General features: G+C 36.8%; 2 protein-coding genes across 3 annotated transcripts in view; one reads left to right on the top strand and one right to left on the bottom strand.

The window, feature by feature from the left end:
* Positions 1–6637, bottom strand: part of LOC129421034 (growth arrest-specific protein 7) — an 80425-nt gene extending 73788 nt beyond the window's left edge. For both annotated transcript variants that reach the window (XR_012369211.1, XM_055176310.2), the window contains exon 1: positions 6226–6637. Coding sequence is in view for 1 of the 2 variants with exons in the window: in XM_055176310.2 (XP_055032285.1) it covers positions 6226–6402 (177 nt within the window). In the remaining variant the exon portion in view is untranslated. The remainder of the gene's footprint in view (positions 1–6225) is intronic.
* Positions 6638–9113: 2476 nt separating this feature from the next.
* Positions 9114–11125, top strand: adprm (ADP-ribose/CDP-alcohol diphosphatase, manganese-dependent). Its single transcript, XM_055176837.2, has 3 exons — positions 9114–9832; positions 9925–10047; positions 10596–11125. The coding sequence occupies exons 1-3, from the start codon at positions 9274–9276 to the stop codon at positions 10892–10894; spliced, it is 981 nt and encodes a 326-aa protein (XP_055032812.2). The 5' UTR covers positions 9114–9273; the 3' UTR covers positions 10895–11125.
* The last annotated feature ends 2082 nt before the right edge of the window (positions 11126–13207 follow it).

The following is a 13207-nucleotide window of genomic DNA, read 5'->3' on the forward strand; positions in this document are numbered from 1 at the left end:
TAACTCCCACTCATTGTGATGCAAACAATAGTTATCACTGTGGGCCTAGCCGAGACGTGCACTGATAACAAGGCCTGTTTTGTATAGCCATCATTCGCATTTCACCTTCAGTTGAACTTGTTTGAGTCTAGCTTTGATTTTTGGTTAACAGTCCATTTCAGACTTAACTTTATTGCCAACTTTTATGTAAAAAACAAAATATAAATATCTATCAAATAAACAATATGTAGATATACACAAAATGTTATATTTACATATTTTATTTAAAATTTTCAATGCCATCTGACACATTACTGATTTTATAAAGATTGCTGATTTGTGTTTTGTGGCGTTATTAACAGGCAATTTACAGTGAAATTACTAAGATGAACGTGTTTAGACTAGACAAGACTTTTTTGTGACTTCCTGTTTAATGTAAAGTACATTCTGTGAAAATATAACCTTGATATCTTTAACATCGACCGCGTAAGATTGAAATCAATGTGAAATCAATGACTAAAATCAAACTTTGCTTCTAATCTCATAATTAGATTACACAATTTTAGCTTGCTTTTCACAAAAATGGTCACATTTTACAATGTAGCCAATAATTTGCATGAATTTGTACAATCTCGCATGTTTTATATCTGCTTTCACCCCAGCCCAGTGACGTTAAGTTTAGGGTTGGGACTTCATTAATGCTTTACATTTCATACTTTTTCCATGATTCACTTTGTACAAATTTATACAAATTTGCCATCTTGTAAACACGTACGACTTCATGTTAGATCAGATGGACAATCGCAAGCAACCACTGTTTGTTGTGTATGGGACCATTTACCAGCCCTATGGTTTTCAATCTGTCAGTCATTCTGTATTATTGCCAACTCTTATTCCAAACAGATGCCGAATCAAAGTGTCATGTTTGTCATACAATTTTCATAGCCGAACAGGCCATTTCCTGTGATTCTGTCGGATTCATTAAATATGCAAGTGTGATTCAGCTTGGCAAACTGACACTTACGTAATCTTCAGTCATAAACAAACATGTTTTTATTGCTCTAATGTGGTTAAAAAGTAAAAAACAAAACAATTACAGATAAACAATCCACCGCTCACCTGGTATAAGTTTACTGATTTATTGATAACAAATGTGAGGGTTAGGTTAAAGTGACCAGATGTCCCCGTTTTTTGGTGTTCTGTCCCCGACTGGAGCTGTCCCCGGAAATGTCCCCGTTTTACAGCACTTCCAAATCAACCAGCAAATACACTGAAAAACCCGATCAACATGTAGTGTTTGTAGCACCAGACCGGAGCAATCATGTAATGCTTATTTTCACCAGCAGAGGGGGCCGCGAGCTACTGATTACTTGCGCGCGCCACTGATTTAGCGATGAAGAATTTACTATGAGACGCGAGAAAGCGTCATTATCATCAATCAATTTATCATAAGATATGAAAACAGTTAAAGTTGTCGGGGGTTAAGGTACTAACTTCTCAAGTCAAATTAAGTTAATAAACCAATGAAGTGAACTGAACACAATATGGTTCTGAGCATTTGTTTTGTGTAGGCTAAATATGTTTACATTTTGCATTATTCCTTCTGTTCTTCACGTTTACATTACAATGCTATGAAATCACCTGAAATAGTACATTAGAAGTCATTTTTGATGAGGTATGTCTCTTGTGTAAAAAAAAAGGGAAAAAATACATTTAGACTACCGGAATTGTTCAATTAATTGAATTAGAAACACTGCAAATAATGACTTACTTAAAGGAATAGTCTACTCGTTTTCAAAATTAAAATATGTTATTACCTTAACTAAGAATTGTTGATACATCCCTCTATCATCTGTGTGCGTGCACGTAAGCGCTGGAGTGCGCTGCGACACTTCGATAGCATTTAGCTTAGCCCCATTCATTCAATGGCACCAATCAGAGACAAAGTTAGAAGTGACCAAACACATCAACGCTTTTCCTATTCAAGACGAGTAGTTATACGAGCAAGTTTGGTGGTACAAAATAAAACGTAGCGCTTTTCTAAGCGGATTTAAAAGAGGAACTATATTTTATGGCGTAATAGCACTTTTGGGAGTACTTCGACTCGCCTGAAAAGTCCGCTCCCCTTCTCACTCTCATAATGGGAGAGGGAGGGTGTTACTGCGCCGAGTCAAAGTACTCCCACAAGTGCCACCACGCCATACAACACAGTTCCTCTTTTAAATCCGCTCAGAAAAGCGCTACGTTTTATTCCGCACCACCAAACTTGCTCGCATAACCACTCGTCCTAAATAGGAAAAACGTTGATGTGTTTGGTCACCTCCAACTCCATCCCTGATTGGTACCATTGAATGAATGGGGCCAAGCCAAACGCCATCGAAGCGTCGCAGCGCGCTCCAGCGCCCACGCGCACGCACACAGATGACAGAGGGATGTATCAACAATTCTTAGTTAAGGTAATAACACATTTCAACATTGAAAATGAGTAGACTATTCCTTTAAAGGACAAGTTCAGTATTTTACACTTAAAGCCCAGTTTTAGATCGTTTATGATGAAATAGAATGGTTTTGACTAAAATTTGGACATATGATGCTGGCCCGAGAATTTGCGGGTGTTTATCAAATTTGTGCTTAAAGGTATAGCGGAAGATTTTCGTTTTCCGGGTGGATCATCTATATTATTGGTCAACCCAGATGTCAATCATTCTGTTGATATGTGGATGTATAACTGGCGTACGTGCTCATCTCTAGGTTCGCTTTCTGCACATGCGCACTTTCACGTGTATGTTGTGCTACGGTTTCAACCATTCATTGAAGCTCGCGTTCTCATTGTGTTTTTTTTTTCAAAATGTCTGAGGGTCGCAAGGGAACAAGTGTGTACGAATTGTATGACAAGAAGAGAAAGGACTATAAAGAAAGAAACAAGACCAGAGTGTTTATTTCACACGCTGGCCGCTGGCGTGAGGTAATAGGACAGGTTGGGCTTCCCACGTGAAGTTTCTACTGGAAAGGTACATTTTGTCATGCTATTTGGAGAAATCCATTTAAAATCACTGCTAGTAAAAGTTGATGTAAGCTATGATTAGCGATGGCACGAGTCACGAATCGCACAGACACAGTAAACATGCCGACAGCAACTTGTAAACAGAGCAAATAGAAGAACTACGCTCCTGCATGCTCTCTCTCTCTGTCTCGTTCACGCGTTTAACAGGAGGTAGAGTGTGGCACATGTGCATTTTTTTAAAAATGTGGAGGGGCAGTTCTTTTAAATAATTCAGGAAAATCTTCCGCTATACCTTTAAGTATGTATGTACAATGTATGTATAGGTGCACTGGAACACTCCTTCCTAAAATGCATTAAACTTTCGTTTACAAAGATGTGAAACTCATCGAGTGGTCAGGGGTGTTCACTGATATGCTCACACAAAAGATGCTTTCAAACAGGTTTTATCGTAGTTTTTGCCAACTCCATTGACTTGTATTAGATGTGCTGTGAGGTACGGTATTACTCCGCGCCGGGAACTTTGTTTTTATTCTTGCAACTGGCAAAGGTGGATTATCGCCACCAACTGGGCTGGAGTGTCTATTATTCAAGGTCTCAGCGGAAGAATGTACGGGTGTGAGGCGTTTGGAAAAATAGGTCCACAAGTTTACAACGAAAGGCTAAAACATCTTTTAAAAGCATCTTTTGCGGCGATTTTTGTGTGAGCGTGTCGGTGAACACCCCTGACCACTCGGAGTTCTTTGTGAACGAAAGTTTAATGCATTTTGGGAGGGATTGTTCCAGTGCACCTATACATACATTGTAGAGGTGGGAGGTGTCGGAACAAACACCCGAAAATTCTCGGGCCAGCATCATATGTCGAAATTTCAGTCAAACCCGTTCTATTTCATCATAAACAATCTGAAAACAGGGCTTTAAGTGTAAAATACCGAACATGTCCTTTAATAGTATTTTTCTCTTGTTTTCAGGACAAATATCAAAAAATTATTCAATCAAAATGCATTGTCTTGATGGGCAAAATGACCTAAGAAAATAAGTCTAGTTTTTAGACCAAAATATCAAATTTGTGCTTAAAGGTGCAGTCTGTAGATTTTAGCCGCAAATAGTGGTGAGGTTGCGAATTGCACCCCTCCCTTTCAAAGCAATAAGAGAAGCTACGGTACAAACACGTCATCGTCTGAGACAACGTAGTGGCAAACGCACTCTGTAGAGCAGTTCGTCCGTTTATGGCTACGGTAGAAACATGATGGCGCAAAATGCCGGCTTTAATGTAAGGGGACCAGCGGTGTATGTATATAAAAATGGTTTATTGTAAGGTAATAAAAACAGTACAGTTCATTATTTAAGGTCTTTATACACCACTGATAATATAGTTTTGTATATAATATTGCATTCCTGTCAAAAGATCATTCTAAAATTTACACACTGCACCTTTAAAACAAGCAAAAAAAAAATCTGTCAACACTTAATTCAAAAGAAAAAAGCTAGATTTTTCTTAGGGGATTTTGCTTATCAGGAAAATGCATCTTGATTTGAGAGTTTTTTGATGTTTGTACTGAAAACAAGACAAAAATACTATTAAGTAAGAAGTAAGTCATTTTTTCCAGTGAACCCACAACAATAAAAACAATAAAAAACGTTTTGTCCCCATTTTTTAATTAATAGATAACAACAAATGAGATTTTAATGATATTTTGACCATTTAACTATATGTCCCCAGTTTTCATTTTAAAAATCTGGTCACCTTCGGTTAGGTGATTAGTAAATGAAATGTTTACAAACCAGAGTATCCGCCCCATTTGTTTGTTTTGTGGTCCAGGTCACTTTTTCCTTTCTGTGGGGGGCTTCTGGTGTTAATGTGTCGGTCTGCTGTGAACTTTGCCACTTTCATGCTTGCTGGAACTGCTGTTGCGTGCTACTGTAATCTGCCATGCAATAGCAAGTGTGCACACTAAGATCCCACATAAATAATGGTTTGCTACTATATATATACACTGTACGGCACTCCAACCTTTTGGTGAGCAAGGGCTACCACAATGGATAAAACAATCTGGAAAAATAAAAGTATAAAAAATAAAAATAAAAGCTAATATGTAACAAGTAAATATTAAAATTGAGGCTATTAATAGAACGTGCCTCTGTGTGGGCAACCTGGTGCCCACTGGCACCATGTTGGAGATCACTGTAGGGTTATCTGATGCTGTGTTAAGTTTAATTCACATCTTTATATACTGATAATTATGTGCTATTAACCTCACCCTCACATTATTTATTTTGGACAGAACTCCAATATCAGCTGAGTTGTTCATGAATGTCTGCTGTATTTATTTATGCAACCATTCAAGATGTTCATTACACTTAGCATGCTACATACAGTGTCTCTGCACTCGCACATTTGTCACCAAGCGCAGGATGCGACTATGAGTGAGAAACTGGAGGTGATACAGCACACAATAATAACCTGAGAAAGCTACAGAGATGTTTCATTTAGCAAAGCAGGGCTTATTTGGAATCTGATGTTTGGTTTACCAATAGCTGAAGTTGCATATTAACAAACCCAGATTCAAAAGAGGAAGAGATGTATTGTATAAGATAAAAGAAAACACTTCCCCTGTTACGAGTGACTGATCTACAGGAGTCAGCCTTATGCATTATGGCAGCATAATGCATAAAAAATACTGAGCCTGACCAACCAGACTTGTGGAACGAGGAAGTCTACACCAGTTTATGGCCAATATCACGCCATCAAAGATAAGAGATACCCCCACCCCCATGAGTGAAACTGGTAGCCCATCTTGAACATGAACAGGAACTCGTCACCAGACTCCCAAAATCCTAAGAGAATGCTTCATACTCACATGTAGTACATTGTTGTATACTATGGTATATTGTAATAATTATCATAGTAGAATTACTATAGTATACTATAGTATTCTTCAGTATTAAATATAGTTAATGAATAACTGTAGTAAATACTCTATACTTTAATATTAGGTTCAAAAAAGAGTTTTACTAAATGTTATAGTATACTGTACAACAGTATTTGTGCATATCAATAATAAGATTAACTGAAAAGACGCGCAGTTTTGCGCAGGTGTACTACAAGAAATGTATCATCTGATTGGCTTTTAAAGTTTTAAGACTATATATCATAATGATGTTTAAACCATGGTATCAATCTTGTGTTGCTGTAAACAAACATCTCCTTATTCATTCATGCCTATATTTTACGCGCAACTTACCTCGACCACTTGTACGTATGTTGATGGAAACCATCCTCGTACGCCGTCCTTCTCGCCTTCCCACCATCCTCCTTCCAAAGCTTGTATTATTTTGATCAGTTCACCAGCTTCAAACTTCAAGCCCTGCGCGTGATCTCCGTTAAAGGCGTATAAACTTCTACAGAAAGATCCCGACATCGTAAACTCCTCAGAAAATGAGTAAAAATGTATCCTTTACTTTTCCTGGTGACAATCTTGAACGTTTAAAATGATCTCATCATATCGTGCTCGCTTAAGTTAATGACCGTCGGTTCCTCCGCGTGCGCGCACTGTGATTCAAATGGCTCAGTTTGATGTAACGCGCGACTAAAACCTCTCCATGGTAAGCGCATGGCACCAGAATGCGCGACTTTCACTATGTGCTGTGTAAATGAACACACCCACTCTCATCATCTTGGGCAAAACTATTTCTTCCCCATTCAAAGAAACGTCCCTGTCATTGACTCATTTTTGAAAAAACTTTATCAGAAATTCCCTTTGATGCACAGTAAGGATTGTACGTTTCACACCAAAATCCCACGCATTTACCACTGCCTATAATTAAATTCACCCACCAGGTGATGTTGTCCCACCTATGAATGAAGTATAGACAAATGTCTGAAGCAAAGTGTACATATTCCTCTTGTTATGTGTGTGTGTATGTATAATCTATGTTTATACACTTTTAAACTGTCATTGGATCTCCCTCTTATGGTCATTGTTCACAACAATATTTATAGGCCACTCACAATTTAAACTATTATGATCTCATCACACTATAATTAACACTATCACTGGATTTAGGGCTAGGGTAAGGGTTTGGTTTAGGGTTAGTAGTTGCATTTATTTATAATAAAATTACTGTAATTACACGTAGTAGTCTAATTACATGTAACATGTGTAACAAAAACACTGTTAATTAAAGTGTTTCCTAAAATATTAACCTATATTACCTATGCGCTTGGAAAGATGTATAGTTATTATAAAAATAACCAAACAAATAACTTTTAATTGTTTTGTCTTGTATTAATGCTCGTTTTAAATCATTTAGGTCATCTTGAGGCCCTCTAGTGGGTCATCTTGGCTAAAGGGATAGTTTACAAAAAAAATGAAAATACTGTGATCATTTACTAAACCTCAAGTTGTTTTAAACATGTATACATGTCTTTGTTCTGCCGAACACAAATGAAGATATTTTGAAAAAATCTAATAACCAAACAGATCTGGGGCACCACTGACTTCCACAGAATTCATTTTTTGTTACTATATGAAAGTCAGTGGTGCCCCAGATCTGCTTGGTCACAAACATTCTTCAAAATATCTTTACTTGTTTGAAACAACTTGGGGTGACCGTGAGCAAATGATGACAACATTTAAATAAAAAATAACTCTCGTTTAAGAAACACTGAGCTAGACCATGGGTCTTCAACAAGGGGTCTGTGGTGATATTGCAGGGTTTTTTATAAAGTAGGCATCAAAAAATAAAATAAAATGCATAAATAGGCTAATAATAAACATTAAAATGTAAAAATATTAAGTTTCCACATTAAAATATATTCAGTAAAATTACAGTGTTATGTAGTATGTTGATATTATGTGACAATATGTGTATGCCAAGTGATTATTTTAAAAATCTTTTTAACCTAACCATCATAACAAAGTATGTAAATCCAATCTTAATTTGATACATGTACTGGGGGTCCCTGCTCCTCCTCTCTATCCATTAAGGGGTCCAGGTCTGATAAAAGTGTAAGACCTCTGATCTAGACTTATTTTTGTGCTTGCTTGCTTTGTCTTGAATAATGTTAAAGGAACAGTATGTAAGAAATATATATCAATTAATCATTAAATGGCCCTGATATGTCACTAGACATTAAGCAATCATTTTCATTTCAAATACTTATATAACTAACAACAGTGGTCTGGCCAGGATATTGTCATTTAAAAAGTGGAGTTGCAGCCCTCAACTGATGTTTATGTTGTCATGTTGTGTATTGGCCACCAGTTGTGTGATTGCAGTACCAGTTTTAGACACAAGTTTTATGATTGCAATACCAGTTTTGGCCACAATCCTACATACTGTTCCTTTAAGTTATCTTGAGGCCCCCTATTGGGCCCCAGCACCCTGGTTGAGAAACAGTAAAAAGAAATGCAGTTTTGTTCTGACCTTTATCGTCATCATTATAATCAGGTCAAGTATGACACAAACCTGGTCTGTAAGATGTACTATATATCTCTGGGGCAGAAAAACTATGATGAATTTATAATGTATGTGTGCTTCCCTATTCACATGTAAGTTCTGTTCTGTCCTCACAATTTCTCAATCCACTCTGATCTTACTGGTATGCATGTTTTTTATATATTAATCATGTATGCATTTGGAACTAGTTTAGATAGCTTAGATTAACAATTGTAACAAATAAATTGATTGTACGAAAATTAATGTGCCCAAAAAATAGTGTACTACTGGAAAGCATCAAATGTTTGACTGGTGTCTCCCTCTAGTGTTCAGCTGTAATATTGCTATCTAAAGGTATAAACCATGGTATAAACAAGGGGTGTCCGGTCCTGCTCCTGGAGGGGCCGGTGCCTCTGAAGTTTTGCTCCAACCCTAATCAAACTCATCTGGTTCAGCTACTTTTCCTAAGCAAACTAGAAACTTTCAGGCAGGTGTGTTAAGCGGAGTTTCAGCTAAACTATCAATCTTGTACTTTTATTCAACTATTTCAGATATAATTAAACAAAAATATTTAGAGTAACGTTACCTGTATATGCGATAATTTATCGTTAATGCATTTCCGACATTAATATTTCAGTAACCCATTTATTCTGCCACCCCTCGTGATGGTACGCTCCACTAACTGTCAAACTTGTATTTGCTTCAGCCCACCACGCGCATGTTATTACGTCGTACACGCTGACAGTCATGTCCATATTGTCAACCGAGGTCTGGCTGTGTTTATACTATTTGCTCGGAATGCCAGGAAATTACACAGAAGTGTCGTAAAAAGACCAAACACAAGAACAGTAATGGAGGACTGCACGCCCTTGTTTACTTTCGGGATAATAGCTGACATACAATACGCAGACAAAGAAGACGGATTCAATTTTTTAAGAACAAGGAGACGCTACTACAGGAACAGTCTTGAACTGCTCCGTTCAGCGAACCGTGTTTGGAAAGAGGAACCGGTCAATCCCAGCTTTATTCTCCAGCTAGGAGACGTTATCGATGGTTTTAATAAGAAATACGAGGCTTCGGATCGAGCCCTAGAAACGGTCGTCAGTGAATTTGACAACTGTTTAGTGAAGGTACATCATGTTTGGGGAAATCATGAGTTTTATAACTTCAACAGAAACAGTTTGTTTGCCTCTCCCATTAATAGCGGAACGAAACTCGCACCCGGAAGTAATTTCATTGATGACGAGATATATGCGTATCACTTCAGCCCCGCCCCCAAGTTTCGATTTGTAGTCCTTGATGCATATGACTTGAGCATCATAGGAAGAGATCCAAACCATGAAAAGTACAATAAGGCAATGAAAATCTTAAAAGAACAGAACACCAATAACGATCTCAACCACCCTCCAGGTATTGGTGTTACAATTTGAAAAAAAAATTCACTTTAGAGTTTAAATATATATGTATAATAATTGAACAGTATACTGTTAATATGTTTACAGTGTCTGGTTGGTTAGAGCAAAGGTTTGTGAAGTTTAATGGAGCATTCAGCCAAGAGCAGCTTCAGTGGTTGGATAAAGTCTTAACTCTTGCTGACCAGAAACACGAAAGGGTAACTATCCTGAGTAAGTAATCCACTTTATAATATTCCACATTTAAGTTTGGAATACTATGGAGCCCCTAAGGGGACATGGAGACAAAATTAAATAAAACATTTAATATAGTTTCGCGTGTGCACTCATTTTTAAAAAAATTGAGCACATGGTGGTTTCACGTGAGCACATGAAAGTTTGCGTGCACACGTGAAACTATCGCGTTTAGTTTCGCGTGCGCACGTGAAACTATCGCGTTTAGTTTCGCGTGCGCACGTGAAACTATCGCGTTTAGTTTTGCGTGCGCACGTGAAAGAAAGTTTTGCGTGAGCACGCAAAAGTTTCGCGTGAGCACGCGAAAGTTTCGCGTGAGCATGCGAAACTAAACTTTTTTTACTCCAATGTCACCTTAGGGGCTCGGTAGTATACAGATGTATCGGCCACTGATATTTGATCAGTTCTGAAAATGGCTGGTATATTAAACCGATAGTTTATAAATTAATCATATTGGTGCATCCCTAGTTAGAAATCTTGTTTATCTTTGTCTTAAGTCTTACCAGGTTTCCAAATTGTTTTTGCAGGTCATCTTCCTGTTCACCCAGAATCTGCAGACCCAATTTGCCTTGCTTGGAACTATGATGCAATGCTCTCTATTCTTCACTCTCATAAGAGTGTAATTTGCTTTATAGCGGGACATGACCATGATGGAGGCTATCACAAAGATGCATCTGGCATTCACCACCTAACACTGGAAGGGGTGATTGAAACCCATCCAGATAGCAATGCCTTTGGGACTGTTTATGTCTATGAGGACCAGATGGTTCTGAAGGGCAATGGAAGAATTTTAGACCGAGTTCTCGTGTATCCAAGCCCTTATTAAAATAAAATGTATAGAATTATGGGAATAATAGTCCTATATTATTATAATATAAAAAAGCAATTTTTGCAAACTGTGGTGTTGAATCTTGCATTATAAACCTAGAAAGATGCTCACAAAAAGTACAGTTTAAAGTAAAACATTTTTATATGTATTTACTTCAAACCAAATTATATTTAAAATATGTATAAATAAAAAAAGAACTAGTAAAATATTAAATATGTGAATAATTGATCGGATGTTTCAGCTTGTTTAATATAAGAATATAATAATTTACTTAAGAATGTATTATTTTATGAAGTACAATATACTGGTAAATATAGCTGCAAGCAGCAATACCGGGGTCAAACCGAAAAGGGCACAAAAGTATGTAAAATTGAGATTGGATAAGCAGATTGAAGAACCTAGGTAAACCTAATGATTTTAGATGACAAAACACAAAAGTAATCAACAAAAATAATCTATGTTCTTGTCTACTGCAATCGTCCTTCTGTTATTGACAATCATTAGAGCACTGAAGGACATGTGAGTGATGTTTGCAGTAGCAAAACATGGGTCAAAACATGTTACAATAAGTTTAATTAGTCAAAAAAGACCATCCCCGTGTCTCTACGATGTTCTGATGCAGAGATATAGCTTTTGCAAAAACGGTTGATAAAGTATTCTCAATGGTTGCTGGGGAGTGAATTGGCAACCACCAGTGATTATAGTCAAAGCCATGAAAGGAATAATCCATGATGACTCAAGATTTAAAATGTGTTGTTGTAGTAGCTTTAGGCCAAAATAGCCATTTTCTATCTTAAAACCACTAGGTGGCACAATGACAGAATTTTGCATGCGACCTCAGGTCATGACTGTGTTACATCTAGCTAGTTTTATGACTATACACTTTAGTTTAGTGAAGAAACAGTTGTATGACCATAGGGCTGGCTTGTTATCAAAGTTTTTGTTCAATTATAAGGCCATCTAGTGATGAAAGCATACAATTTTTTTGTGTGTGGCCTCAGAATGTGCTCATTCATCAGCGTATCAAATCTGATGAAAAAATCTCTTTTCGTTACGAATTTACAACCATTTATGTGTAAAAAAACACAAAATTTGAAGGTAATTTTTATTTTTTTGCAATTTTCGGCCATTTCTGATCAAATTTTTAATAAAACGCCAATAGAACTTTTTGTTCAGAAGGTAATGTAATGTTCTTCCTATGGTGTTTTCGAGTCGATCGGAATAACGCTCGCGGAGATATTCGTGTATGTTTTTTAAGTGCTGTTTTGCTGCGCAGGACTTACCGTAAGGCGAAATCGGCGACTACTCAGGACTCCTAAAAATCAAGTCCCGTCAAAATACGTTGATCGCAGCCAAAGTTATAGGTGTATAAATCATTTGTCTGGCCACTAGGTGGACTGTCCTCTATCAGTGTGCCAAATTTCATAACTTTCCTACGTACGGTTTTATGGGCTGCCATAGACCGCAATGGCGGAATAATAATAATAATAATAATTATAATAATTATAAGAAAACTAACAAATACAATAGGGGTCTTCATCCCTTCGGGGCTTGACCCCTAAAAATATTAGGGTCACTTAACTGAAATGTTTTTCCTTGGGGTGGTTTCCCGGACAGAGATTATCTTAAACCAGGACTAGGCCTTAGTTTAATTAGGAAATATAACTAGTTTTAACAAACATGCCTTACTAAAAACATTACTGCCTTTTTTTTCAGGCCAAACAAAGGGCACTGATGTATTTTAAGATATGTCAGTGCAAGTTGTTTTCAGTTGGGACAGCTCTTACATTTAGTTTAGTCTAGGACTAGTCTAGTCTGGGAAACTGCCCCAAAATCTTAAAAACATTGTAATCATAAGGTGTATGGTTAATGTTTTACATAACTTTTATAGAGAAATATAACAAAATGTTTTAGTTAGTAAACAAACTTTGAATTACCTGAAATGGTGAAACGGCCAAAACAGACAATAAAAAATCCTAAAATAGTAGTACATTTGTACAACCTCTAGGGAAAGGGTGGCTACTTTCAAGATGCTAAAATGTAACACTTTTGATTCATTTTTAGTCAGAACATATTTCCCACAGTTACATTTGTGTTTTTCCATACACAAAATCTTGGTTGCCTTAATCTTTTAATCTACTTAGATTTACAAATCATATTAATGTAATTTTTTAAAATCTTGAGTAGTGATAAGCTGCTATAACTTATAACATAAAGTTGAATTAGCTTATTTTATAAGTGACAGCAACTTTAATTTGAAAGTTAAAATTACATTTAAGGAAACCTGGATTTTTTACTGTACAGTTTGGA

Source organism: Misgurnus anguillicaudatus, chromosome 4, assembly GCF_027580225.2.
Source record: "Misgurnus anguillicaudatus chromosome 4, ASM2758022v2, whole genome shotgun sequence".
NCBI lineage: Eukaryota > Metazoa > Chordata > Actinopteri > Cypriniformes > Cobitidae > Misgurnus > Misgurnus anguillicaudatus.